General features: G+C 42.3%; 1 protein-coding gene and 1 long non-coding RNA gene across 7 annotated transcripts in view; one reads left to right on the plus strand and one right to left on the minus strand.

The window, feature by feature from the left end:
* The window catches only part of VWA8 (von Willebrand factor A domain containing 8), a 342,103-nt gene that overhangs the window by 10,336 nt on the left and 303,990 nt on the right, over positions 1-27,777 (minus strand). For 5 of the 6 annotated variants that reach the window (XR_003519024.2, XM_027588721.2, XM_027588720.2 and 2 more), the window contains 2 exons: positions 13,465-13,590; positions 11,612-11,770 (listed from right to left, as the gene is read on the minus strand). Coding sequence is in view for 4 of the 6 variants with exons in the window: in XM_027588721.2 (XP_027444522.1) it covers positions 11,612-11,770; positions 13,465-13,590 (285 nt within the window). In the remaining 2 variants the exon portion in view is untranslated. Of the gene's footprint in view, positions 1-11,611; positions 11,771-13,464; positions 13,591-19,601; positions 19,703-27,777 lie in introns of those variants that run through there. The other variant, XR_003519025.2, reaches the window with a different exon arrangement.
* LOC113919495 overlaps positions 25,132-27,777 on the plus strand; it is a 64,260-nt gene continuing 61,614 nt past the window's right edge. Inside the window, exons 1-2 of the long non-coding RNA XR_003519031.2 lie at positions 25,132-25,289; positions 27,358-27,456. This is a non-coding gene — a long non-coding RNA (uncharacterized LOC113919495). The remainder of the gene's footprint in view (positions 25,290-27,357; positions 27,457-27,777) is intronic.

The following is a 27,777-nucleotide window of genomic DNA, read 5'->3' on the forward strand; positions in this document are numbered from 1 at the left end:
TGAGAGTGGGGTGCAGCATTTTTATGGAATGTGGAAAGAAGTTTGGGACCTTGAAGCAACTATAAGTGGAGCAAGGTGGTTCTTAACTGTTGGGTTTGCTCCCAAATTCCCTTCTCCCCTCCCATCTCCCTCTAAGAATTTTTATGATGCTGATGTGAAAGTTAGAAGAGACCTCATGGTATCTGGGCCACTGGGGCATCTGCAAAGAAAACTGAGTGTGGGCAAAAGATTTTCGGGAGTATTGGGAATACCACTGAGGGACAAAATGCTTAAGATTCACCGCTTTCTATTCACCAACTGACCGCCCATCAACAGCTGTCTTTTGAACACCTACCATGTGTAAAACATGACTCTAGGTGTTGTAGGGGAATGCAATAATTTCTTTTCATGTCTATTCCTTTTTAAGTTCCTTGTTGAGTTCTTTGAGGCCATATCTTATTCATCTTTGAATTTTAGTATCTGTGAGTGTGCTTGGTGTGTTTATTGCACAGATGCAATCATGTTGGGGCAATAAGCAGCTTTCCTTTCCCATGTGGGCTACATTCTTTTACAAATAAGCTGTTTGGAAGCTGGAATGCATTTTTCCCCACCATGTGATAAATGGTGGTTAGCCCAACCTAGCTGACAAAAAACCCCATACTGTAACTGAAACCATTGTACTTAAAATGAAAAGAAGTAGAAAAATTCCCGTTGAAATAATTTTTATGCAAAAAATTGTGAGTCAGAAGGCAAGTTGGGTTCGTTGTGAAACATGCTGAAATTGTGCATTTGGGGAGGTTCATTTTGGACGTGCTGAAATTGTGCATTTTGGGAGGTTTGTTTTGGACGTGCTGAAATTGTGCATTTGGGGAGGCATCAGAGTGGAAGTCTATTTCATGGAGTCAGAGATGTGGCTGTCCTCCCCAGGAGGGAAACATGTCTGCCAAGGGCAAACGCATAGAGAAGAGCAGAGGACCCCTTCGGCTGAATCCTGGGGAGTACCCTCCTCAGAGGGTGGAAGAAGGACACACAGCTGAGTGGGGAAGACAGGAGAGACAGCACTTGGCGCAGCTGGGTAAGGGGACAGCCGTGGGCAATCTGTGTGTTAGGGCCTCAGGGGCTGGTTTGCAACTGTGCTGAATTACAGTAACCACAGCCATCCCAGAGAATGGGGTCTAGTGACCTCTGGGCCTCAGAATCAACAGCGACCTCTATGGGGACAAGATTAATGAAAAGTTTGTGGGATAAGAAAGAAAAATGGAACAGCATCTAGAGGGGGCGTTGGGGGAGAGGTGTCTCTGCATTTTGCAGGTGGCAGAGAGGACGCAGTGGGGAAGGAGATCAGGGTCATAGTCAGAGGCTCTAGTTTGGAGGAGGGAGGACACTCCTTTTTCTGAGCTAAAATAGACAGAAAAACTGGGAATGGACAGAGATAAGTGTATAATTGGAAGGGACCAGTGTACAAATGAAGGCCCATGTAAGATATCTAAATATTTAAAATCTATAAATCAGGCTAGAAATTGTTAAATAAGATCGATTCTATTCTCCTTCTTTGATCAATAAATATAGATTATAATGACCCGGAGAGAAAGGAGTCCTTAAGTTCTGTGTAAGAACAGGGCGGTGTGGGCCGCACTGGCCCCTGGCTTGCAGCCCAGGCCCTTCTCTTGCTGTAGCTGGCTCTGTCCCATTCCCTGAGGTGCCTCCTCTGCACGTGTGTGCGTACCCAGCTCTCTCGCTGCCGCACACCATCACAGCCCTCCATACGGTCGCCCCTCGGCCATACCTCGGACCTGGGTGTTCACACCATTGGCCAGTCTGCCCTGAGAAGATGGACCTAAGAAAGAGGCCCACGTAGACCCTGGAAGCAGGCCTGGCCTCATCGGAGGTTTCTTGGGGGATCCCAAAAACCGGGAGCATGACTGAAAAATTGGCTCTAACTGGGCATACCCCCTTGGCCCCACAGACTCTTCACTTCATGGGAGGGGTACAGTCAGAGGAGGGCCAGAGTGGGGTCTTGGGCAGAGGCTGGGACATTATTCTAGACTTGGTTTTAAGATTTTTTTTTTTTATTAATACCAAAATGATACAAAAGAATTGTGAGAGAAATTGACTAATACATTAAAAATGCTTGATAACAAATGCTTTCTAAGGATGTAATAAATTCCATATGTAAAAAAATATCTCCTTAGGATAGTTTGCTATCAATCTAGTGAAAAGGTAACAATTTGAACCCTAAAAACTGTATAGCCCTTGACAATGGCTAACTGCAGTACTGGCTTCAGTAGATGCCCAAGGTCGCCCTTCAGCACCGGCATTGGCCCAGATGTGGAGAAAGCCTGCCCGATTCCTCCCTGGAAGCATACTTGAGGCTCTGTCAAGTCTGACTGGACAATGGTCACGGCAGGAACTGTTTCAAGCCAAGAATAAAGCTGTCCTGGGAAGGTGCCAGGCAGGCTGCTTTTGTTAGGAGCCTGGTGAAGTAATCTGTTAAACAGGATCTTACACAGGAGGGGATAAGATCAGTTCCTTGAAACAGAAGTAGGTTTCTCTTATTTGGCTGAGGCAATGTATTAGACTTTTTCCTCCCTATTAACTGAAGGTTAAAATTCTTCGTAATCAGATGACCGTGGATGAGACTATATGAATATGTATTTGACCATGTGGTCTGCTCACAGGGGTGACGTAACTGGTTAGTACAAGGAAAAGAGTTGATTATTAAACAAAGAGCAGCCAAATGAGCTGCTGGACGGTCTTTATCAAAAACAGATATTGGCTGATTAAATATTTCAGAAACATTTTAGTAACTGTCCATCTATCACTTGCTTGACCGATCTACCAAACTACCTACCTACCATTTTTTTGCCCAGGAGAAGAAAGCGTACTATCCTTTTCCACACAAGTGAGATAAAGACAGGTGAACTGCCGATCTCCCTTTCTTCCTCCCTCTCTTCTTCCCTTTCCTCCTTCTCCCCCCCGGCCCCTTTCCTCTTCCTTTCTTTATTTGCGGTAAGGAAAGTGCTATTTGCAGAAGGATCCGCCTTTGTCTGTGCTGGGTTAGTACTGCAAAGACTGAGAAGACACACCTAAAGAACAGGATGGGGCTTATAAAATGGTTTGCAGGCTCTGGTTCTCATTTTCCAGACAGGCTTGGGGATTATTCTGCGCCCAAAGTAAATAAAATGGTTGAGAGGAATCCAAAGTACGTCCAAATGTGGAGCATTCCCTGGTGTTACTGTAGATCATTTTAAGCTTCCATTAAAACCAATACTTCTATGTCATAATTATCTAGTATCTGCTATCCAAGGACCCCAACACGTTTTACAGACAGAAATTTGCTAATCCTCAAAACTGTCTGGGCTAAGGGAAAAAAGTACTCATTCATTTCCATTCTCTAACACCTGATCCTGCCATTCACCCAGTCTCATTCCTGCTGTGATCTCTGTCAAGTCAGACTTGACAGGGTCTCAAGCATGCTTCTGCATGTGGAGGATCAGAGAGTCATTAAATAAAAACCTCACTGTCATTATCAACCCCTCTAACATTTTAGATCGTAACTTTTTTTTGAGCAGCTCAAAATTTATATCATCATGATTTCTCTACTTCCCACGGTCTCCCGAGTCCTTGTAGAGTCTTGCTTTTAGCACACACATAAATAATAAACCGCAGTAGTAAGGAACAGCCTCAATGAGAGAAGGCCAATTTTAATACTTCTTTGCTTTAAAAGCTTGCTTTAAATGCCCTTTTGCTATGTTTTCTTTTGAAAATCTCATTCATCTAGAGAAAGGCATAACAAATGAAAACAAATGTTGAGTTTCAGTCCAAAACACATTTATCAGCAAATAAGAAGGCTGATTTGTGATACTGAGACTGCAAAGAAATCTCAGCTTAGAATAAAGAACCACTAATGGTTTTTAAAAAGATTTTATTTATTTGAGAGAGAGAGAGAAAGACAGAGAGAGTGCACGAGAAGGGGGAGGGTCAGAGGGAAAAGCAGACTCCCTGGGAGTCTGATGCACTGCTCCGTCCTGGTACTCTGGGGAACGGGATTGGATCAGGATCTCAACCTGAGCTGAAGGCAGACGCTTCACCGACTGAGCCACCCAGGCATCCCCTAGCCTTTTTTTTTTTTTTTAACGAATAAGATTGATTTATGTTTAGGTTTCTATGGGGAAGGATAATCTTCTGCTAACTTTAGGAAAGGCTTTGCTTTATTACACATCCACATTATAACTAGGTATGAAACAATCATCTGAGGCTGTTTCTGAAGACCAACGATGTGTGAAATTCTAATCTCCTTCTAGAAATCCAAGTACACCATTCTAAAATGGCACCATTGACAGTGGGCAGCAAAGGCTTAGAAGATGAATATGTGATTTAGAAGGTCAAGAGAAGTGCCAACAGAATCCTAAAGTGTTAGTTAGCCAGTAAGCTACAGTAGCTAGCTAGCTCACCTTTTTTCATATCACAGAAGTCAGTGTAGAAAGAAGGATCTGAAGGTCAAGGAAGGATTCTAGACTTAGCTCCGATATTAACAAGCTTCTTGACCTAGGGCAAGTCACTGAACTTTTCTAAATCTCGTTTCTACCTTATAAATAATGCCGGTGTAGATGACCTCTAACATAACATGCTTATACGTCACTTAACCTCTCTGACAAACAGGAATAATCTCTGTTTTATCTAACCTCACAGGGTCACTGAAAGTAGAATGTCAATGTTTGTATAGTTCTTCATAGTTTATAAACTGCTTCTATATATCTCATCTCATCTTGATTCTCTTCACAAACTTCGGGGTGGGTATTCTTAACCTCATTTCTTTCACAAATGAAGAAATGAATGCCTGGAGAGATGAACAGCCTTTCTTAAGGTCAGAAATCGAGTGTTGGCAGAGGTAGAAGCCGAACTCAGGTGCCCCGACTCTAAATCCAATGTCTTTACCATAGAGAAATAATCATTCCCTAACTGTTCCCCTCCCTACCCTCCCCCACCCAACCTCTTTGGTCAATACTTCTACAGCAACAATCGAGTCCATTCTGAATTCTTCTTTCATTTTGAATGGACCCAGAGAACTCTGTACACCCTTCTTTGGTCTTATCTCCATGTTGCAATAAGAATTTATTCAAAGCCTAAGCCGGATAAGATGATTGGTTTCCATTTCTAAATGTGTGAAACATTCCTGAGGCATCCGCAAAAGGTTCATTATGGACACTGAGCTAAGTTGTTGACAGAAGGAATTTTCCCAGCAGGTGCTAGTTTGTGAGTCATATCTTTCCACATCCCTCTGAGAATTAACCCAGCCTTTCTGACCAGGATATCTTCAAGAAGTCAGGCCTATTATACCTTACTTGGATGATGAAGTGCTAAGGGGAGGAAAAGATAGAGTCTTTTATGGAAATGGTACATTTGCTCCTGAATCCCAGCTTTGTCAAAATACTGATTGGGCAGAAATAAAATGGCTGCAAAAAAACCAGAGCTAAAACATCAACTAAGAAAGGGCCCTGAAGTAGGAGTCAGAAGTCCTGGCTTTGTACCATGTAGCTGTGTGACCTTGAGCAAAGGACTTAACCTCTCTGGATCTTGATTTTCTCATTTGTAAAACAAAGAGGTTAGTGAAAATGATTGCCAAGACCCTTCCTGTTCCCAAGGTTCTATGAAGAGTCAATGGTTCAGTCTAGAAACAGAATGAAAAAAGTCTGCTTCACTTAGTTGTAGGAAAATCAGTGTCTTGCTTTCTCTTGTCAAAGGAATGAGTCACCTAAATGTACCTGAGGATTGATGAAGTATTTTCTTTAAAAAGAAAGCCCTCAGACTCTACAAGAAATAATCCAATATTGGCTCTAGAAGAGCAGTTTTCTAACTTTTTAAAATATTTTTAAACAGTGGAAATGGAAGTCTTTCTCCAAATGAAATACTGCACAAAAGCACAGATTATGAAGCACCATGCAAAATCAATATAAGCGGAATTGTTTTGGTTTAATTGGGGATGGAAGGGGAGGGGAAAAAGTCCCATCCGTTCACCATTGCTCCCCAACAGCCTTCGAGGGTTCCTTGTCATACTGTTAGGAAACCATGGCCTTAGAGTATGATTTATTCTCCACAAAAACAATAAATTTGAGTACTTTTTTTCAAAGTGCAACTTCCCAATAACTAAATAAATATGCCTGTTTTCCGGTGTCACTACTTGAGTGCTCAGAGGAGAAACAGTTACCTAACTTTGATGAGATGGAGTACTTTGAAGGAAAACAAACAAACGCATTAAGAGCTTTTGAAAAGGAGGTCTACTTTAAGGTTCCAGTGAAAACATTCTCAGGGGCTTGCAGAAATCACAAGAAACAAACTGGAATGAAGATAAAGGGAAGAAATGCTTCTGGACTTAATAAAAATGGTTCACAGAACCGTTACCATTCCTTTGTTCACTCCAGTGTTTCAGTGCTCTGTGAGCATTAATAATTTTGCTGGTTATAAGATTGGAGGAGTTTATGATGATTATTAGCAAATAATGCTATTCCTGTCTGAAGGCACTGACTGTAAATGCTGTCCATGAGAAAGAATAACTGAATGCAGTTGGCAGACCGATTATGAGAAACTGTAAAAGCTCCAGATGGCTTTGAAATGTGTCCTGCCACTGCATTACCTTTTCTTATCAGTAATTCTTACTCAAGGGTCCCTGTGGTTTGGCATGGATCATGCTAAGATGGAATAGAAAGTGGAGGTGGACTCTAAATGAGCCTCCTGGACCTGGACTGTAATGACCCAGGGCTGGGGAGCAAGCCCGAGCCAAACAAGACACACAGCAGATGGCAAGAGAGAGGTTTCGGGGAAGGGTCCAGATCACCGGGCCAGGCCGGTGGCTTCTGAAGGTTTCCAGCAAAGATAGACTGGACTCCTTGACGAAGGAGGGATAAGTGCAGGAGGACCACATTCAGAGTCATCTGGATCTGGGGAGTGGGGAGTCTCAGAGCACACTGCTAATTCTTAAAGATGCCATGTGCGATGCCCTCCTGAGCTACGGAATATAAACTTTTCACTAGGAACGCCTAAAGATGTCATTTGCTCGGGGCGCCTGGGTGGCTCAGTTGGTTAAGCGACTGCCTTCGGCTCGGGTCATGATCCTGGAGTCCCGGGATCGAGTCCCGCATCGGGCTCCCTGCTCAGCAGGGAGTCTGCTTCTCCCTCTGACCGCCCCCCTCTCGTGTGCTATCTCTCTCTCTCATTCTCGCTCTCTCAAATAAATAAATAAAATCTTTAAAAAAAAAAAGGTGTCATTTGCTCGTAAATCATTTTGTATTTGCTGGGAAAGTTACATACTTCCATTAGTTATTCCTAGGCCGCACGCTTCTCTGGCAAAGGAGAACGTGAGCACGCAGATGAAGGGAGCTGAATGTGATCGTGCGGTGCACAGATACAGACCCGAGGGAATGGGACACACCTGATGTACACGCGTCAAACAGCCCTGAGAAGATACCACAAAAAAGTCCACTAACAGTGGCTGCCCACGGAGAGGGAAGCAGGAGCTGAGAGAGAGGGGGCAGGGGCTTACACAGAGGCCTCTCTCCCCCTTCCTGTAGCTTCTCCGCATGTCTAATTACATGTTTAATTACAAAAAAACACTCTCACAGAATGTCAGTAGGCTCCATCCCACCTCTTTCCCACACTCGACAAAGGACGCTGGGGAGCCCCAGCAGAGACTGAGTGGCCGGTGGCCACTCAAAACCGTAGACATGTTGGCGGGGGTGGTGAGAAGATTATATGAAGTCTCCAGGGCACCCAGTGTCTCCAGGGCACCCAGTGTTTTGGGGGGGGCGGGGAAACCTGTCAGAAGTTCTGGAAATTTGGGACAAGGTAAATGGCACTGTGAGGAAACAGCCAGACGAATCCAGGATAAAGGACATGCCGCAAAACAACTGATCTGAACTCTCAAGAGAGGCCCCACCCCAAAAAGCAAAGAGGGTAATGGCAGGGGAGGTGGCCGCTCCAGATTAAAAGAGGCTAACAAGACATTGCAACCAAAAAACAAGTGTGGACTTTCACTGAATCCTGGATTGTGTGTGTGTGTGTGTGGGGGGGTGCCAACTAGAAAAAACTCTTGGGAAAGATTTATCGTGGGGAGCATGGAGTAATGTATGGAACTGTTGAATCATTATGCCGTACAGCTGGAACTAATATAATCCTGCATGTTTATTATACTTCCATAAAAAAGAAGATACCTCTGAGATAGCTGGGAAAAGGGAATGTGGATTGGACATTAGAAGATATTACGAAATTACTGATAATTTTCTTAGGTGTGATAATGGTACTGAGGTTGTGTTAGAGAACGTCCTCACTATTAGGAGAAGCATAATAAAATATTTGGAGGTAAAGCATTATGACGTTTATAATTTCCTTTCAAATGAGTCAGAAGAAGGAAGAGAGTATATATTTAGAGAGAAAACATAAAGCAAATGAGGGAAAATATCAACAACTGGTGAATCTAAGTGAAGGCACATGGGTGTTCATATTACCGTTTTTCAACTTTTCTGTAGGTTCACATTTTTTCAAAATAAAAAAGTTGGGAATTAAGGGGAAATTTTAAAAGGAAAACAAAAAGTACCAGAAAGGGAAAACAAACAGAAGGGGAGTCCTGGCCCCATCCTACTCTGTCTCCAACAAGCCTTCTGACTTTGGGAAAAGTCCTTCATGTTCCTGGGTCTCGGTTCCCTGTGCGAAGAATGAGGAAACTGAGTAAATGACCTAGGAAAGCGACCCTGTTCTGAAGTCCATGGACACGGTGAGGAACTTGCAGGAAGGGGACTCCTGTGCCTTCGCCGTCCCGCCTCTCCCCCAGATCTTGACGTACTTGCCCAAGGACCGCTTTTCCTCAAAGAGCTTGTTTTGTGAAGTCTTAATGTCTTTTCTTTTTGTTGGAAAGATTTTAATGCACTGGAGACTTTCTGTGCTCTTAAAAAAGTTCTAAAGGAACTGTAGTGAATATAAGGAATATGTTTGTAAGTATGAGAAAATACACAAACCCCAAACAATTAAAGTGCTGTCTATTAAGGATCTAATAGCATTAAAAAAAAACCAATAAAGATACTTCAAACTTTGAAGGAAGTTTTGTCCTATCTTGGTGTCTTGCTATAATTTCTTGCTCTAAATAGTGACTGGATTTGGTAATAATTTATATTACCACAGTAACATATGGTTATCTTCTCAATATATCTGTGGGTTTACTGACAAAGACCGAGGAAATGGTTTGTGCTGTTGTGGGAATCAAAGACTATCAGCAAAATACTACTTTTGGGGTTATGGCCCAGACTGGGGGGAGATGTCTGGAGAGGAGTGCGCTCTGTTCGTGCCTCTGTTACCACACGTCTCTCGTCGAATCTTCCATTAGAATTGGTAGTCTTTATGTGTCACCCTCACTGGGCTCTCAGCTCACGGATGGCAGGAAACTCTGTACCTGGCAGAGTATTCTGCTCTTAGCAAATACACAATTTAGATTTGTCATTTTATGGAAATCCATCATATGGCAACAACTGGGTTGTAACTGTCAATTAGAAACAAAGCAAAACAACATCCTGGGATATGTTCATTTCCTTGATATTGTTTTTTTGTTTTTTTTTTTTTTTTGGTGCGATATGTCCAGTCTCATTAATAGTTGATCCAAACAACAGATTTTCACAGCAAGAATTGGACAAATCTCAATCTCTCTGCACACTCTGCTGTGTGAGATGGAATGAAATATTCAGCACACTCCATGATAATCATACCATCTCCCTGCAGGCTGTGGGAATGACTCTCTGAACCCCTATTACCTTTGCCACCTTCCACCTTCTGTCTAATTCTTTACCCTTCCCGAGGAGCTGTGTCAACCGATTTCTTGGTGAACTCCTAAAAAATCTTTCTAAAAACTTAGAAGCAGTTTCACCTGTTAGAGCAGTTCTGTTCTCAAAGGCATGGAAATCTTCTAACTGGAAATTTTATTCTCACTAATATGAGTATGTATGCCAATTTTAATAGTGGTACGTTTGCTATGATCTATAATGGATCAACATCTCCATATAACTCAAAGGAAGCTGAGGAACACTGACCTTCAAGGTTCACACAAGAGGCAGATGGGCTAATCCAAATATTAGCAGAACCCAGGGGTTTTAAAGAATTAAGTGAGATTTATGTGGATGTGGTGGATGAATGTTTAATTATCCTCTGGTTGTCTGTGGTCCAAGAAATTTAGGAATTATACTCACTCCTACTAGAAAGGATCTAAAATATTTTAAAATATTTTCTAGAAAACCATAAAACATAAAAAAGTAAAAAATCAAAATCAAGAAAAACTTACATCTGAAGGAACAGAGGGTCAAGGGAAGGAAAAGGCTGAATACCAGGGCACAAGCCACAGGCCATAAAGCTGTCACAGCTGGTCTTTGAGTTTCTCACAACTAAAACCACGAGGGACTCTTGAACAGTTCCACGGTTTTCACAAATCACAGCGGGACACGCAATCCCGTTCTTCAAGGGAAACAAAGCTGCTCCCTTCATGGAAAGTCCACATCCTGTTTGTATTTGCATCCTGCACTTGTACAGAGCCTGGTAATTCCAGCACTCCCTGACCAAAGCCACCTTTCCCTATCACTTCATTCTAAGAGGAATCTCTCATGTACAGCTTCATACAAGGGACCCTGGGAGGCCTGGAGCTCTAAAACAGGCTTAAAGTAAATGACGTGATGGGTTCCATCAATCTGTTTCCATCATAACACACAGGCATGTCTCAGGACAGTGATCCTATAGGTGGGACATCAAGCTAAATATTGATCCAAGACTGCCCATTTCCGCAGGACATGTGTGATGCTGAATATGATCTAGAATAACGATGGATAGACTGTGCACCCGCTACATATGTCTGCACATACACCATTTCTCTCCGCTGCACTTTTGATAAGAACTACACAGCATGTGACGTGGTATTGGTTCTGGTAAGGGCAGAGTGCAGGTGCTCTTGTGGCTGATTAAGAGCGGACTGCTGGGCTCACCCTGGGCGGTCACCTGGCTATGGGGGAACCCTTCTCCACACTCTGACCTCTGAAGGAGGATGCAGAGCAAACTGAGCAACTGCAGAATGGACGTAGTTCAAATGGGAGACTGCATTTCTCCCAGGGCTGCCGTCTTCATTGTTGGGGGGTCATCCATTACTGTGTGATCCTCCCCCACGTGGAAAGGCAAAGCAAGGCTCAGAATAGCGCTCTTTGAGGATGTCCTCAAACCTCGGGAGGCTGTCTGCTTGGCGATGGGGCTGGAATGGGGTGTGGCAGAAATGGGGATGAGGAGGAAGGCTCTGAGAAATTTGGGGAAGAGATTTGTGGTGTTTCCAAATGCCCGTTTTTTTCCCTCTAACATTATGACTAACATCACACACTTGTAAAGGGCGGTGCTTTCTTCGGTAGTAATTGGTCCTTTAAATCATTTTCTGATGATTAAGGCAGATAAAACAAAGGCTTCTCTTTCTCTATGCTGATAAGTGAGCTGATGAGGAGATGATTTTTGTCCACTCAGGTGGAGCCTGCACCCACCTATCCATCATCATGCCCTAATCGGGGTGACTCTTGGGCAGATGTGGTCAGTGACGCCTCTCATCATTCTTTAGTTCATGCCATACCTTGAACTTCTCCTCATAGTTCTCGAAGGCTTCCATGACCATACACACGGCCTCCATCGAGCGCTCCAGCCGGCTGTCGACCCCGTTAAAGCGGTACATGCTGCCAGATACATCGACCACCAGGCGCAGGCGCTTGGGTTTCTGTTGGGGGCTGCCCAGCTGAAGGGGGGGACAACAGAAAAGTCTTGTGAACCAGAAAGCCATCCCTAGTTGCTGTTGTGAGGGTCTCCAGAGGCCCCAGAGTGCCAGCCACGGGGTGGGCCTATCAGTAGCCTCGGCATTGCACAAGGCAGTCCTGGCAGGTGGAAAGGTTTGTATTTCAGTAAATGGAATTTCGGACTTGGGCTGGTAGTTGGGGCCATATGGGAAAGATTTTCCTTTCGAATATGGTCCTTTCAAAGCCCAACCTCGACTAGTAAAACCTTACTGAGGCTATTATTCTTAAAAATAATAATCTGGAAAGATATAAACCCCAACATGTCGTTTTCATGCCATGCCTTGGAGTCAGTTACACTAGCAAGATTTATTCTGGAAGGCCAAATCCGTTTTATTCCTACCTGCTATGTAGTGACCTGCCAATCATTTCCCACAAAGCCTGCCAGAAATGTCAGATTCCTAAAACAAGGTTATGTGAGACAGGGTCTGGTGAAGAACTGAGGGAATATGTTTCTTCAGTGTCTCCTGTTATTAGTAAGCTTTCGGGTTTCTCTTCCTTCCAGTTCCTGCATTACTACTCCTTGGTACTTTTCTCGGCAGTTAAAGCATGAAAGTAGAATCTAACTGCGCTTGAGCGACAAGTGTCAATCAAAATGCGAAACTCCTCCGAGTTTCAGTTTGATTTTGGACTCATGCCTGCCAGTTTGCAGAATTAAAAACGGAAGTATGTTTGTCAGTTTTACTTACAGGAAAAAAGGAAGAAGAAAAATTCCAGAGTATTCTGTCATTATTCACTCGCTGACATGCATGAAAGCTAATGAGGGTGGTTAGTAATTTCCAAAACATAGTGTGGGTATTGGAGGGCAATGATTTCGGACAAAATTCAATATATTTCTTAAAAACTTGCTAAGTCTGCCTAGATGAAGAACAGCGCCACATATGCTTCCATGACCACTCGCAATTCAGATACATCTGAACACATTTGTTGACCATGATGAGTCAGTAAGGAACACTGTTGTTGACTCATGCCAATGACACAGAAGTGAGTACTGCCCAAATTTCCAAAAGATCCTCTCTGAATAAACAACTAAATGGAGTAAGTGACTACCCTTCCCCACTAGTCATTGTACCCCCAGCTCTCAGTGGCCGCTCAGCAATTCTGGTTATTCTGGGACACAGAACATCACAGAACCCTCCGAGAGGAGATACGCAATATTTCACCTACTGCCATTTTACGTTTGCCACTCTGTTCCAGATATTTTAATATTAGGGCTGTGTACAGCGTTACATATTATGGCTGGAATTAGTCAAGGGAGAGTTTCTTACTTTCTAAAATTTTCTTCAGGTATAGGATGGGAAGAGACCTTTGAAGTCACAGGACAGTAGGAGACCACCAAGATTGCTCTAGGGCTTTAACCAGCATAGCCCTCCAGGATTCATGGATACCCACTGTCTTCTGTTTCCCCTCCAGGGGCACCCTGCTCTGTGTCCTAGGAGCTGATCTGCATGGACAGCATCAGCCTCTTCCTCAGCTGCTAGTTTCTGGTGGATTCTGTGGGTGGGAGGCCCTGGCAGGAGATCGGGTTGCCATATTCAGGGTTTTTGGTGTTTTGACATTGATGGCAACTCAAGAAAGCATTTGTCTGTAAAGAGGGCTGCACTCCACAGACCAGAGGATACTCGTTCACCATACTTACTTGTGGCTCCAGATCACCCCGGCGTTTGTAGATGGCTTTTTCTCCAGTCAGCCCATCAATGATCTTGGCATCATCTAGCTCACCTGTGGCTTGGTGTCTTAGCCACTGTCTTTCTTTACCTTTAGCCTACAATGACACACACACACACATCCTTATTTTAATGACTTCTGGAGGGTACCCAACATACTTTCTGCATGAAAAACAGGAAACACATCCAGGATCTTTTCAAATAAGTGATGTTTCTGCATGAACACAGTTTCATCAATGGACTGCTTTCTGCTCTGCCGACAAAGAATGCCCTTTGGGTAGATTTTGTCAGTTTTCATCGTTTTAACACACGGAATGATAAAATGAACTCACTTAAAGCACATACAAATGGGAAAGAGGTATGCAAATGAGCCCTTGGAGAGATGTGCACAGTCCAGAAATGCAGTGGTGATACATTTCTTATGCATCTTCTGTCATGGTACTTTTGGCGAATTTCTTAGGTAACCAAATAATCAGCTTGAACTTGTTAACACTGACCACAGGCACAGAGAAAACGTGATCTTCAGAACGCTTCCTTTTGGAAAAAGAATTTGTTATTCGAATTCTCTGTGACTTATGGTGCAAGTGGAAACAGCTGAAAGTAATAGTTCATGAACATGTTGCATTCCCCCATGTCAGAGAAATCTTCTGAATTACTTCCCCAAAGGTATGGCCACATAATACTTTCCCACAATGACTTATAACTATGCCAGGTGGACCAAGATGGTAGTTAAGTGATGAAGAATGACAATATCCCAAATCAAGGCATGGGTTTGTTACAGCCAACGACTATATTTACATTAAGAAGTGGGAAGAATAGCTAAAATATTTGTATGCGTGCAAATGAGAGTGGTAGTTAAGATCATGTGAGTGCAAATGAGAGTGGTGTAGTTAAGATCATGTGAGTGCAAATGAGAGTGGTGTAGTTAAGATCATGTGAGTGCAAATGAGAGTGGTGTAGTTAAGATCAGAGAGCCTGGTCTCCACCCTCCCTTCACCATGATCAGATATCTGACCTCAAGCAAGTTACTTAATCTGTCTGCATTTCAGTGTCCTCAACTCTAAAATAAAGATAACACTAGTTCCTACTTTGAGTTTTTATGAAGAGTAAATGAGATACTACATGGAATTGGGTGAGGAAGAGCCTGGAAATCTACGTCAGCTGGTATCATCATCATCGTCATCACCAAGTGAGACATATTTTGGACAACTAAGCCCAGATTAATTTAAGCACACTTCCATCACTGTTTCATTGGAGGCGGCTGCAGGACAGTACTGTCATTGAAAATAGAAAGCCAAGCTTTAGGCAGCCGGTGTCTCCTTTAGGGGCAGACCAACCACTGCACAAAGAAGCTTCAGACACTATAACTCTAGGCAAGACTACCTATGTTAATTTCTTTTTTTTTTTTTAAAGATTTTATTTATTTATTTGAGAGAGAGAGCATGAGAGGGGGGAGGGTCAGAGGGAGAAGCAGACTCCCTGCTGAGCAGGGAGCCCGATGCGGGATTCGATTCCGGGACCCCGGGATCATGACCTGAGCCGAAGGCAGTCGCTTAACCAACTGAGCCACCCAGGCGCCCCCTTATGTTAATTTCTTATTCCTGATACCCTTGCTGCAAACAGATGCAAAATTCCCTCATTTGAATACAAATATATTAATGTGAACATGAAATGGAGATACTCCTAAGCCACCAGCATACAGAAATTACATTTGGTGGGCAGTTAATTCCAGGAATTATCTTACATGCGCCCCTTTGGAACTATGTTCTTCCCTAATGTGTGTTCTTGGTAAGAACACCATGACCTTATAGGAAAATGGGATTCATTGGAGCATAGCTCAATGAGCTCATGAAACTCTATGAGACAGATATACAGCTACAGCTGGTAGGAGGAAGGGGTGAGCAGAGTCTTCTAGAATCCTTTCCCACTGTGCTATGGATCAAGACAGAAAAGCTTTACCACACAGTGCTGGCCTTCTCAGGCTCCCTCCCCTGCAACAGTGATTGGGACCTGGCTCCTATTTCCCTTCCCCATCATGCCTGATGTCTGGAGTGGATCATTCCTCAGGTTTCCAGGATGCTTTATGCGGGGAGATGCGACTGGGGGTGAACACTGAGGTACCTTTCGATCCTGAGGTTCTCTGATTCTTGGAGATACCAAACTGCAGAGCACTGGATGAAGACAGACCCTCACAGACCAGTCTAGACTGGGAAAATAAGTACTGCAGAAAAGTACAAGAGAATGTGGTAGTAGTAATTAGCTGTCATCAAAGTGGCACCCAGGGCTGGGTTTAAGAGGAAGATGGGATTACAACAGAAACAAGATTACTTGACATGTCACAGAACAGCCTGTGCTACTGTTATCATTAAGCCTTGATTTTCCAAATGTCATCAATGCGTTGACAAGGCAATGACACTGAAGAAGTTCAAGGGAAGCTGTTCAGTTTCTAGTGATATGTAATTCAACTAAATACAATATGGAACTCTCAGTTTAACCAAATAGTAAATGGAGAGCACATCACAGTTTCTGATAAAGCTACAAAGTACATGTCAATCCTAAAGGAATCGAAGAGGTCCAAGATCATGAGCATGGGTTATTAAAAAAGAAAAAAAAAGTACTGTGCCACTTTGTAGCTCATCCCTGTTTTACTGTCTTTATACTTATCACTGTTTACAAATGTATTATTTACCTCTTTGTCTCTATTATCTGTCTGTTCCAGTAGAAAGTCAGGCTTATGGGATAAGAGCCCTTACATAACTGCAGCATCTAGAACAGTGCTTGATACATAGTTGGTGTTCGATAAAAATTTACTGCAAGTTGATTGCTACTGTAAAATGTTACATCATAATCATATAAAAGCATGTCCATACAGTATTATCTCAATGTATATGTATGTACATTATATACATGCAAGGAAAAATATGTGGAAGAAAACAAAAATATTAACAGTCATGGTTATTTTGGGGTTGTGAAATTATGGGTGATATTGTTTTCTTCCCTTAATTTTTTATTCTCCAATTTCCTTCCTTCCTTTCCTTCCTTCCTTCCTTCCTTCCTTCCTTCCTTCCTTCCTTCCTTCCTTCCTTCCTTCCTCCCTCCCTCCCTCCCTCCCTTCCTTCCTTCCTTCCTTCCATGAGAGTGAGAGCACATGCATGTGCACAAGCTGGGGATGGGGGAGGGAGCGAGAGAGAGAGAACCTCAAGCAGACTCTTATGCTGAGTGTGGATCCCAACATGGGGCTCAATCCCATGACCCTGAGACGATCATGACTTGAACTGAAATCAAGAGTTGGATGCTTAACCGACTGAGCCACCCAGGTGCCCCTCCAGTTTTCATATAACGAACTCATGACTTTTATAATCTGAAACAAAAATAAATTCTTTCTTCTCAAAAGGATTTAAAAATATCCTTTTATATTTTTATGAAATATATCTTTGAGACTAGCTTGCAAGTTATGGAGTGTAAGGCTTCTCAAACTTTAATGTGCATACAAATAACTTAGGGATCTTGATAAAATGCAGTTTTTGATTCAATAGGTTTGTTAACAACTGGTCTAACAGCACTGTGGAATTCTGCTAATAATTACTAAAAATGATAAAAGGGGGTCCTTTTTAGGGGACCTATTATTGCCCACGTTTGGAAGGCTGCAGAACTATAAAATGCTTACTTTTCCCTTAGAATAGTATATTTGTCAGGGCTCCTGGGTGGCTCAGTCATTAAGCATCTGCCTTCGGCTCTGGTCGTGGTCCCAGGGTCCTGGGATCGAGTCCCACATCGGGCTCCTTGCTCCACAGGAAGCCTGCTTCTCCCTCTCCCACTCCCCCTGCTTGTGTTCCCTCTCTCGCTGTGTCTCTCTCTGTCAAATAAATAAATAAAATCTTAACAACAACAACAAAAAGAGTATATTTGTCTGCTGTCTCTGGATTCACCATCATGGAAGAAGCTCGGGATTTTAGGTCTTGATTTTCTTATGCCAATGTTGTTTCTTTTCCTAGATATGATTATCATCCCTTAAGGTGCTCTCTAGGTTGAAGACTATTTCCATTATGTGTGATAGAAGAAAACAACTTAGTAAAATTCGGGGTGAGAGTGAGGGAAGGAACCTGCTTTTTCCAATAAATCGGCTATCCCTTTCTTCCTTTTTTGGGGGTCAACTTTTACAATTGAAGTACAGTATACTTTTTTTTAAAGATTTTATTTATTTATTTGAGAGAGAGAGAATAAGAGAGAGAGCACATGAGAGGGGGAAGGGTCAGAGGGAGAAGTAGACTCCCTGCCGGGCAGGGGGCCCGATGCAGGACTCCATCCAGGGACTCCAGGATCATGACCTGAGCCGAAGGCAGTCGCTTAACTAACTGAGCCACCCAAGCGCCCTACAGTATACTTGTAAGTAAAGTGCATAACGTCTTAAGTGCAGAGCTCAATGAACTTTAAAAGTGAACACCCCATGTAACCACCTGTACCTCCACAGCACCCCCAGGGCTCCTTCTGGAATTCGCCTCCCTCTGCCAAAGGTAACTTCCTATCCTGACTTCCACCAGCATGGCTTAGGTTTGTGTGGCTTTGGACCTCGTAAAAATGGAGAGCCACAGTATGTGCTCTTTTGTGTCTGGCTTCTCTGGCTGCACATGACTCCTGTCAGGTTACCTATGCTGCTGAGTGTGGCAGCTCTTTATTCTTGCTCACTGCTGTTGTGATAGCCAATCCTATGATTCGGTCGCAATTTATCTACTCTGCAATGGTGCTGTTTCTGCTCTGGGGCTATCAGTAATAATGGCGCCAGCAGCGGTCCTGAGCATGTCTCTTGGAGCAGATGTGTGGGTACTTCTGTTGGGCAGGAACCCTGGATACGTTCAGCTTTAGGAGATACTGCTAAACAGCTTTCCAAAGTGTTTTTTCCAACTTATATTCCCATGAGCAGTATAAAGGTTTCATCTGCTCATATCCTCACCAACACTTGATATTGATGGCTTAAAAAAAAAATGGTTAGCCATTCTGGTGGGTGTATAGCATATGCCCTTCCTTTTTATTTTTATCTGTGGAAAAATGAATTTTGGTTCTGCTGGTCATTGATATTTTTGGGAACATGAGCCAGTAGGTTTTGTTTTTGAGAAGTGGAAGTATGTCCTAGCCTTTGATCCAGAGCTACTGGGCACAAAGACATTTTTATAATAGAAGCACTATTCATTAGTTTTCAAGTCAAGAACTTGCAGATAAATATGGCCAGATAATTTATTGTCTGCCATCTAGCCAGCCCACCAATTTTTGGAAACTCAAAACAAGAAGAGGCCTGTCAGAATGGACACTCTTGGAGGCAAGGGGCTGAAGTGGGGGAGCACTTTAAAAATTTACTGTGGGCTGGAACAGAAATATTTATTATTATGGACTGTGTATTTTATGGGACTCACTGAGATACCTCCTTAACTAGTAAGTTCCTACTGCATTTAAAGATATGCTTTTATGTATAACAAAGGTCCAAAAATGAGCTTTATAGTATATTCCTATTGCATGAAGTAAAGTATTCTTATAAATATGTCCATCTGTTTTGGATTATACAATAAGTTCATACTAATGAGAATTTATTATATATAAAGCTAGGTTTCACTAGTAAAAATCTATGTTACAGACTTTCTAGAAAAGAAATACGGTTTTATTATGTTCATGTAAAGAACACCTAGACTAATCGAAATGCTCAGAGGATGACGTATTCTGGTTAATTTATTTTCTGGGAAATAACTGGTTAACCAGAAAGTACATCCACACTCATCTGCATCAGTGAGGACATTAGGAGGAAGACACTTGACAAAAACCAATTATCTTGTGGTTTGTGACACTTGATCTTGTGTTTTCTGCACTGAAAGTATTCTGATTAATCTTAAGTCTTTGCTTATCTGGGTTGTGGTTAATTAGGACTTCCTTTACCTGTAAACTCTACAAGTAAGCTGATTTTCTATTATTCCTTCAGTATTTATTTAATGAGGAGATTAGAAAGATTTAAGTAGCAATTTTTGTAGAAAGCACATACATTCTACAGAATAAAGCATATAGATGATCATCACTAAACATTTCTTGCGTGAATGAATAAATGTAAACGGATGTCTGAGGATACCTGGGAGCAGTGATTCTTTCATTAACATTAGCTCCTGTTATTTGTAACATTTCTCCATGTTTGATCAACGTATACTTCTTATGCTGTTAATTTATCTGCACCTTTAAAAAAATAAGATGCTGGATTAAGGTAAACTTCTGCACAGTATTTAGAAAATAACAAATTATAAATCAGTGGAAACAATATAACACTTTCTTAATGGTTCTCAGTATTTTGACATAGCAAAAAATATTTTTCTAGACACTGTTAGGTTTGCTAGCTGCTCTAAGTGCTGAAACGGGGCTGCCCAGGGAAGAGAAGATACAGACCTTCCTATTTTAAGGGATTCCCTGTTTCTTGAAGTGACATCTCGCCACAAGGTTAAATACTGATTCATGAACTTAACAAAGACCACCCTCGTTAGAAGAGTTTGTTCTTCTGCTTGCTGATGTGAAACTAAACTACGACTTTGTGTCACAATGTACTGTCATTTTATAATTCATTTTTATGAATAAAAGCAATTTTATGCCTGTTCTTCAAGAATTCAGTATTTTTTACGTCCAAGGAGCCGGGAACCACACGTAGCAGTGTGGACATACAGCAGGTACCGCAAACTGACCAGTTCGAACGGAGCCCTAGATCCACCGGGTCCTGCTTACCCCCAAATCATCCTCATCTCAGTAAAAGCAGCCAGGCAGCCCCATTCTTTGGGCTGGTCAGGCCACAGGCCTACAGGCATCTTCACTTCCTCCTTCTCCCACAGCTCACGTCTAGTGCCCGGAAAATCCCCTCAGCTTCCTCGTACCCACCGTCTCTTCCCATTTGCACCCTGTCCCCAGCACAAGCACTTTCTCTCTCACCTAGGCCACTGCCATGGTCTCCTGCCTGGCCTCCCTGCTTCTCCCCTTTCCCCCGTGGGCCCCTCTCCACACAGGAAGCACAAGAGTCTTTATGAAAACACATAGTAATTTGCAGCAAATGCATTAAAAAATACCGGCATGATTAAATTTTTAAAAGGCCTGACTGAACTTCTCTTTCTCTAGTTATTTTCAGGAATGAAATATAGTATTTGTCTCTCTTGCACGTAATATGAATTATCACACTTTCTGCTTCCTCCTAGCCCTCCTATTGACTTCTTGATTTTTGCTTAATTTGTGAGATACTATGAGAATTCAGGCCCCGCTTGGTATTATTAAGTTCACTTTTTTCATAGCCTTATTCTTGATATTTGAGTTTTCTTTGAAACATATTGACCACAATTATTTAGAGCTGAGTCTGGGTTTAACAGATTCTGATTCTTATTGGGAGTCCTTTTATACCATGAATTTCCGTTCTTAAAGAATTCTAATTCCCTTCTTCACTGGCTGGAGTATTTAAACCTATGTGCTTATTTTATATATGTATGTGTGTGCACATGTGTGTATATTTCCTTCACAATTATTTTCAAAAAGAGTACTTAAGTGACATATATTTTAAGGCTCCGAATATCTGAAAGGGTCTTTCTGTCACCTTGTACTTTGGTGAGTAGAGGATTCTTGGCTCACAACTCCCCCCTCCCCCCAAATTCCTCAGATGTTCTGTCACTATCTTTTGGCATTTCAATGTTTCAGAGCCAACTAATGTGAGATTAATTTTTATCTAACAATAGCTTGTTTTTTGTCTGCTGGGATGCTTTTAGGATATTTTCTTTGTTTTGGAAATGTTAGCGTTCCGTGAGGTTGTGGTGAGGTGCTCATCTCTTTTGATTACTTTCGCCTGGTCCTCTGTGAAGTGTTTTTCATCCATAGACTTACAACTGTCTTCAGCTCAGTACAGTTTTTTGTTGTTGTTGTTGTTGTTGTTCTTACTCTGATTATTGTTTATGTGTTCTTTTAAGTTCTCTTTGGGAATCTCACTGGCTCATTCAGCATGTATTTACTGAATGCTCACCATGTGCCGAGGTTCTACTTAACAGGAGGGCTCGTGGCTGAGTGTGTTAGCTCTCCGCTCTGTTTTTATTGATCAGCTTTCTTTTGGTTTTTATCTCCTTATTTCCTCTACAGTCTGGAATAACAATTCAAATTTCCACTTATGTTAGTACTTAGACTTAAGACTGGATTGAGTCTGTTCCTTCTACTTTTAATGTAGATTTCAGTTTTGGCACTGCATTTTTAGTTTTTTTTAACTTATTTTTTATTTTTTTAAAGATTTTATTTGTTTGACAGAGAGAGACACAGCGAGAGAGGGAACAGAAGCAGAGGGAGTGAGAGAGGGAGAAGCAGGCTTCCCGCGGAGCAGGGAGCCCAATGTGGGGCTCAATCCCAGGACCCTGGGATCATGACCTGAGCTGAAGGCAGACACTTAATGACTGAGCCACCCAGGCACCCCGCATTTTTAGTTTTTTTAAATAATCTTTCCTTATTGCATTCAACTCCCTTATTATTCCTGCTTGCTTCTTAGCCAGACTTTTTTAAAATCCATGTCTTATTTCACATACTTCAAGTTTCTTTGAATTGTGAGAACACAAAGCAGATGTTTTCTAGAACTCTGGTACTTTAGGAAGAAAATACTCTAGCCCGGCAGCATCATCTTCCTCTACCTCTTGGATGCATGTTACTCTACCTCACTGCAGAATCATCTCTTAGATCCCGTGTTATTTCGTTCTTGGGTATCCCTACTCTTGAATGATGAGACAGCTATACAAAACTGTTTAGGAACAGATTGGGAACAGACTCTCCTTGCTTGCACTGACTCGCCACTTTGTTATTATTAGAGTTCTCCTTGAAGATTTTAAACAGATGCTCTTAGCTGAATTAAATCTACACTACTTAGCTCAGGAACTCAGTAGGGAAGGAGTTGGAACTGTGGACAGTCCCAGTGTGAGAACTTCATCTCCACATCATTTCTTACTTTGTTTGGAAAAGCCATTGCAAGGGGGCCACTTAGCATTTGTTTGATCTCATCTTCAGGCCAAGTATAAGTTAAGGCTGGTCTGGCCCCTTTCCCGGTGTTATTCCTTCTCCAGCTTTCTGGTGGTTGTATCCACGGCCTAAAATCTAGGCCTCCCCACCCCCACTGCTCCTGGTGTTGCTTTCAACTTCTGCTGTTTGGCAGTGACAACGTGGAGGTCAAGTGATCTGCTACTCACCAGCTTGAGGGCTCTGGCTTCCATTCCCCACCTCTCCATGCGAGGGAGGCCAATCTGATTCTACTGGGTTTCGTGCACTTCCTAGCTAGTAATGCTATTTCCTAGGGAGGTTTTTGAGTTGTCACTAGTACTGTCATTCATAGGGTCTCATCACACTCCACTTAGCACAAATTCTTCAAAGCTTCTTGCATGTCACTAGCACTCTTCCCTAATTTCTCCTGTCATATGGTTTTTCACCGCTAACAGCATTTTGTTATTTTAACATGTTCACGGTCATCCAGTGAAGACCAAGTTAGAGGCCCGTGCTCAAGCAGCTTGGAAGTCAGGACTGTATTTCTAGGCTGCACTTGGCTGAAGTTGTCCCTCATGGCCACTAAGGCCATGTGCTGAGTGATGAGCCATTCAGGTGCTAAAAAGAGTTAACTAGTCAGAATGGCTAAAATTAACAAGTCAGGAAACGACAGATGTTGGTGGGGATGTAGAGAAAGGGGAACCCTCCTACACTGTTGGTGGGAAAGCAAGCTGGTGCAGCCACTCTGGAAAACAGCACGGAGGTTCCTCAAAAAGTTGAAAATAGAGCTACCATATGACCCAGCAATTGCACTACTGGGTATTTACCCCAAAGATACAAAGGGAGGGATCTGAAGGGGTACGTGCACCCCGATGTTTATAGCAGCAATGTCCACAATAGCCAAACTGTGGAAAGAGCCAAGATGTCCATCAACAGATGAATGGATAAAGAAGAAGTGGTATATATACACAATGGAATATTATGCAGCCATCAAAAGGAATGAAATCTTGCCATTTGCAACGATGTGGATGGAACTGGAGGGCACTATGCTGAGCGAAATAAGTCAATCAGAGAAAGACATGTGTCATATGACCTCACTGATATGAGGAATTCTTAATCTCAGAAAACAAACTGAGGGTTGCTGAGTGGTGGGGGGTGGGAGGGATGGGGTGGCTGAGTGATAGACATTGGGTAGGGTATGTGCTATGGTGAGCACTGTGAATTGTGTAAGACTGTTGAATCACAGACCTGTACCTCTGAAACAAATAATATATTATATGTTAAAAAAAAAAAAAGAAGATAGCAGGAAGGGAAAAATGAAAGGGGGGAAATCGGAGGGGGAGATGAACCATGAGAGACGATGGACTCTGAGAAACAAACTGAGGGTTCTAGAGGGGAGGGGTGGGGGGAGGGGTTAGCCTGGTGATGGGTATTAAGGAGGGCACGTACTGCATGGAGCACTGGGTGTTATACGCAAACAATGAATCATGGAACACTACATCAAAAACTAATGATGTAATGTATGGTGATTAACATAATAAAATAAATAAATAAAAAAAAAAAGAGTAACTGGCATTTTACTGTTCTCCTCAAAATGCAGACGTTCCTTGACGTGGCTGTTTCCACCTTTCCTTTCCCTTTGCTCTGTACTCTCACCTTAGTCAACACACCTTTTCTCTTGGCTTGGGCAGTTGCTTTACACAGATGACCTTAAGAACGCAGACACAGGTGTGTCTACAGATATGCAACCTATCCAGTCCTAACTTTGCCCCTGACCTCCAGAGCCACATCTTAAAATCTTCAAATATCATGCTTGACATTTTTATGTAGGTGTCCCAGGAGTGATAAAACATGATAACATCCAAACCAAACATTTGCTTTCTCCACAAGCCTCTCCTCCTCCTGGCTTCCCTATTGCTATTCTCTAGGGCTTGAAAACCTCACCATTCCCCTCACTTCACATTCAGTCAGTCACTGTCTTCCTGTCCTACCTCCAAACTGTCTCATCCTTTACATTTTCACTTCCATCACCCTGGCTCGGGTTCTTATCACTTCTTACCTGGATACCAAAAGTAATTTTAATGATTTGATTTCTGGGTTTCCCTACCTCTCTCTTATCTGATACTTTCTCTCTCCATGGTTATGAAGCCTCCTAAAGAAAATACAACTATACGACTTCCTTTCTCAGTCACGTTCACACTCCTCACTGATTATGGAATACAGTTAGCATGGTGTTCAAGGCCCTTGGGGGTTCACCTTCCCCTCTTTTTTTCTCCTACTACCCACTGCCCCCAGCTCCATCCCCAAACTCTGAACTCTAGTCCTTCTGGACTGTTTGTTGTTCTCCAAAGAGCCTTGTATTCAAGGCTTCTTCCTCTGCTCATAGGTTCCTTCTGTCTAGACTAGAGCTATGCAAACTGCCTTTGGTGAGTAAACACTTGCTACTGGTCCATGATGAAATGGCAATATGACAAAGTGCTTTTTGTTTGCTGAGTCTAATATTAAATAATACGGGTTTGTATCTTGTATGTTCATTTTTATATCTTTCTTTCAGTAATTCATTTCTATTTTATTCTATAAAAGCATTAGCTCATGGTCAATGAAAAAAACGTGGCTTCTCTCCACAGGTTTCAGAAGCTCTGGTCAAGACGGTCCTTCCATCCCCATCCTTAGAAGAGTTACCAATTGAAACCATGCTCATCCTTCATGGTCCAGCTCAAATGGCACTTCCTCTGAGTTTTCCCTAGCTGCACAGCCTAGAAATTGCTCACACATTTGTCTACATAACACGGTACTTGATTTAAAATACAACTGTGGCATTTACTATATTGTGTCTTCTACTACAACTACACATGTATCTTCTTTCCTAAGTTAGTCTTTGAAGGAAGGAAATTTTAGGCAAAAGAGATACTCAACAAATGTCTACTGGATGAAATACAGTTATTATAAATTAAATAAAAGGAATGGGGAAATGCTTTCTGTTCTTTACATATGAATACAATGGGTGCTCAGAATAAAGTCTAAATTCCTTGCCTGACACCTACCTGCCTCTTAGCCCTAAGTCCTTGTGTGCATTTTACGCTGAATGGAATCCTGCTCACACTTGAGATCTGCCCTCAGCTCACACCTGAGACCGCGCAGTGTCATGCCTTTGTCTATGCCATGTTCTCTGCTGGGGCATTGGTTTCACTTTCCTTTAACTGGTGAATACTCGTGTATCCTTCAAGAGGCAGCTCATGTATATCCTTTCCTGAAAAATCTATGCTAGAATCCCTTTCCTCTGGCTTCCACTGCATTCTATGCATCTGTCTACGTAGACACCTACCATACTCAGCTGAAATGATCTGTTTGGGTGCCCGTCTTTCCCACTCCTTAAAACTATAGCCTTCTTGAGGACAGGGATAGTATTCCGTGAATCTCTGTGCCCTCAGTGCCTAAGCACGTCACACATCAATGTTCAAAAACACTGTTTATCTCAACCTAAGCTCATTTTGAATTACTCAAGGGGAAAAAAAAAAGAACATAATTATTGGTTCAGGGAGATATCATGCTAGCCAAAGCAATCAGAGAAAGGCTAATTTAGTTTAGCCTGAGAATGAAATTATTGATTGTAGATCAGCAAAATGCTGGAGAGAAGATATGATTACAATCAGTGGCTTTTTGAGGAACGGGTATTTTCTTTTGTCAGGGAATGCAGGAATCATGCAGATTCTGAACCAAGTATAATTGAAGTTATGACAGACTCTATTCTAATAAGAAAATTTTTGCTATTGATTCATAAAAGGTCCAATAACCAGGACCCTATGATATCCCATATAGAATCCAGTCAAGAAGCAAAGGGAGGTCACCGGTGATGGTTATCCTAACTGGGAAGGCTGGGAGTTGCAAGAGAAGCATGTGTTGAAGCAGATATTAACAGAAGTGACAACAACATTCCCTTTCTTCACATCTCAGCCCTGCCGCCTGGAATCAGTGCGTGGGTTTGAAGCTGTACTTTGAGAAGTCATCTCAAATGATGATTTGCTAGTTCCTGGCCAGACGTTCTGCTGTTCACCAAGGAAACACCCATGGTTACTGGGATTACACAGCAACCTCAACACAGCTGGGAGCTATTAGTCAATCAGAGCCACACAGGACTGGCAGACGGTGGCGAAAGGGGGACCAAACAAAGCCTTCTTGTTTTGGTTACAATCTAAAGACTCATATTCCACCGGAGGCCCTGCCTATCCTTGGCCAGTAGCTGTTTTTAACTAGCACTATCTGTCTTCGTGGAGGACTAGAAGGCCCACCTGAGAATAACACTTCTGTGGATTTAAGGGAAACACTTGAAAATGCTATGTTGGCATCTGGATAATGATGCAAAATGCTTTATGAATATATGTGAGAATGATTCTTCTTACAGAATTGTACAGTTGGCAGCTGAGAACAGACGCCTAATATATAACAGGGACCCGAGTTTCAGGCTCAGATACCCGCTTCACTAGCCACATGACCCAGGCCAAGTCACATCATCTTTCTACTCTTCAGTTCCCTCAGTACAAAGCGTGAACAAAATAGCTACATTTCAGAAGACTGTGAGGATGGGTTACATGCCTCGGCTTCCTTATCTATCAAATGTAGAAAATAGTTCTTACTGGTTATCATAAGGGATTCACCAGCACAATGAATGAATGTAAAGTATGTGACTGGGTGTCTGGCTTGCAGTCCAGGCTGATGAATATTAGCAAAAACTAGGGAAGTAATGATGAAACAAATTCTTCCGCAGAGAATGCTACGTGTTAGGCATTGTTTAAACGTTTGCACGTATCATCTGAGGCAATCTGCATAACTGCCCTATTATCTGTCATTGCATTTTACAGAACCCGGCTGTCTGGCTCCAGAGTTGGTGCTGTTAGTCACTAAACGATGCTGATGACAATGATGATGATGGAAGAGATCATGAAAATGGTGCTGATAATGTAAGGCATCTAGTAGAATGTCTGGCACATGGCAATTGCTCAGTAAATGCTTGCTATTATTAAAATGCTTGTATATTTGGAGAGATGGTAGCTCTATATCCGTTTTAGGTTCTCCTCCAAGGATTACATCATTTTTATTCCCTTTCTTATACCTTAAAACTCTTTCTTGTTATTATTTAAGCCTAGTTTCTCTTTTTAAGATTTCCAGGGAAGAAGAGAAAATGTCCTTGAAATAATTAGTTACTCTATTTGAAGATATCTAGAAAGTTATTAACTCTGATCCCTTTATGGTTTTTATATATGTGCCAATTTTTTGTTTTC

This window comes from Zalophus californianus, chromosome 3, assembly GCF_009762305.2.
Source record: "Zalophus californianus isolate mZalCal1 chromosome 3, mZalCal1.pri.v2, whole genome shotgun sequence".
Lineage (NCBI taxonomy): Eukaryota > Metazoa > Chordata > Mammalia > Carnivora > Otariidae > Zalophus > Zalophus californianus.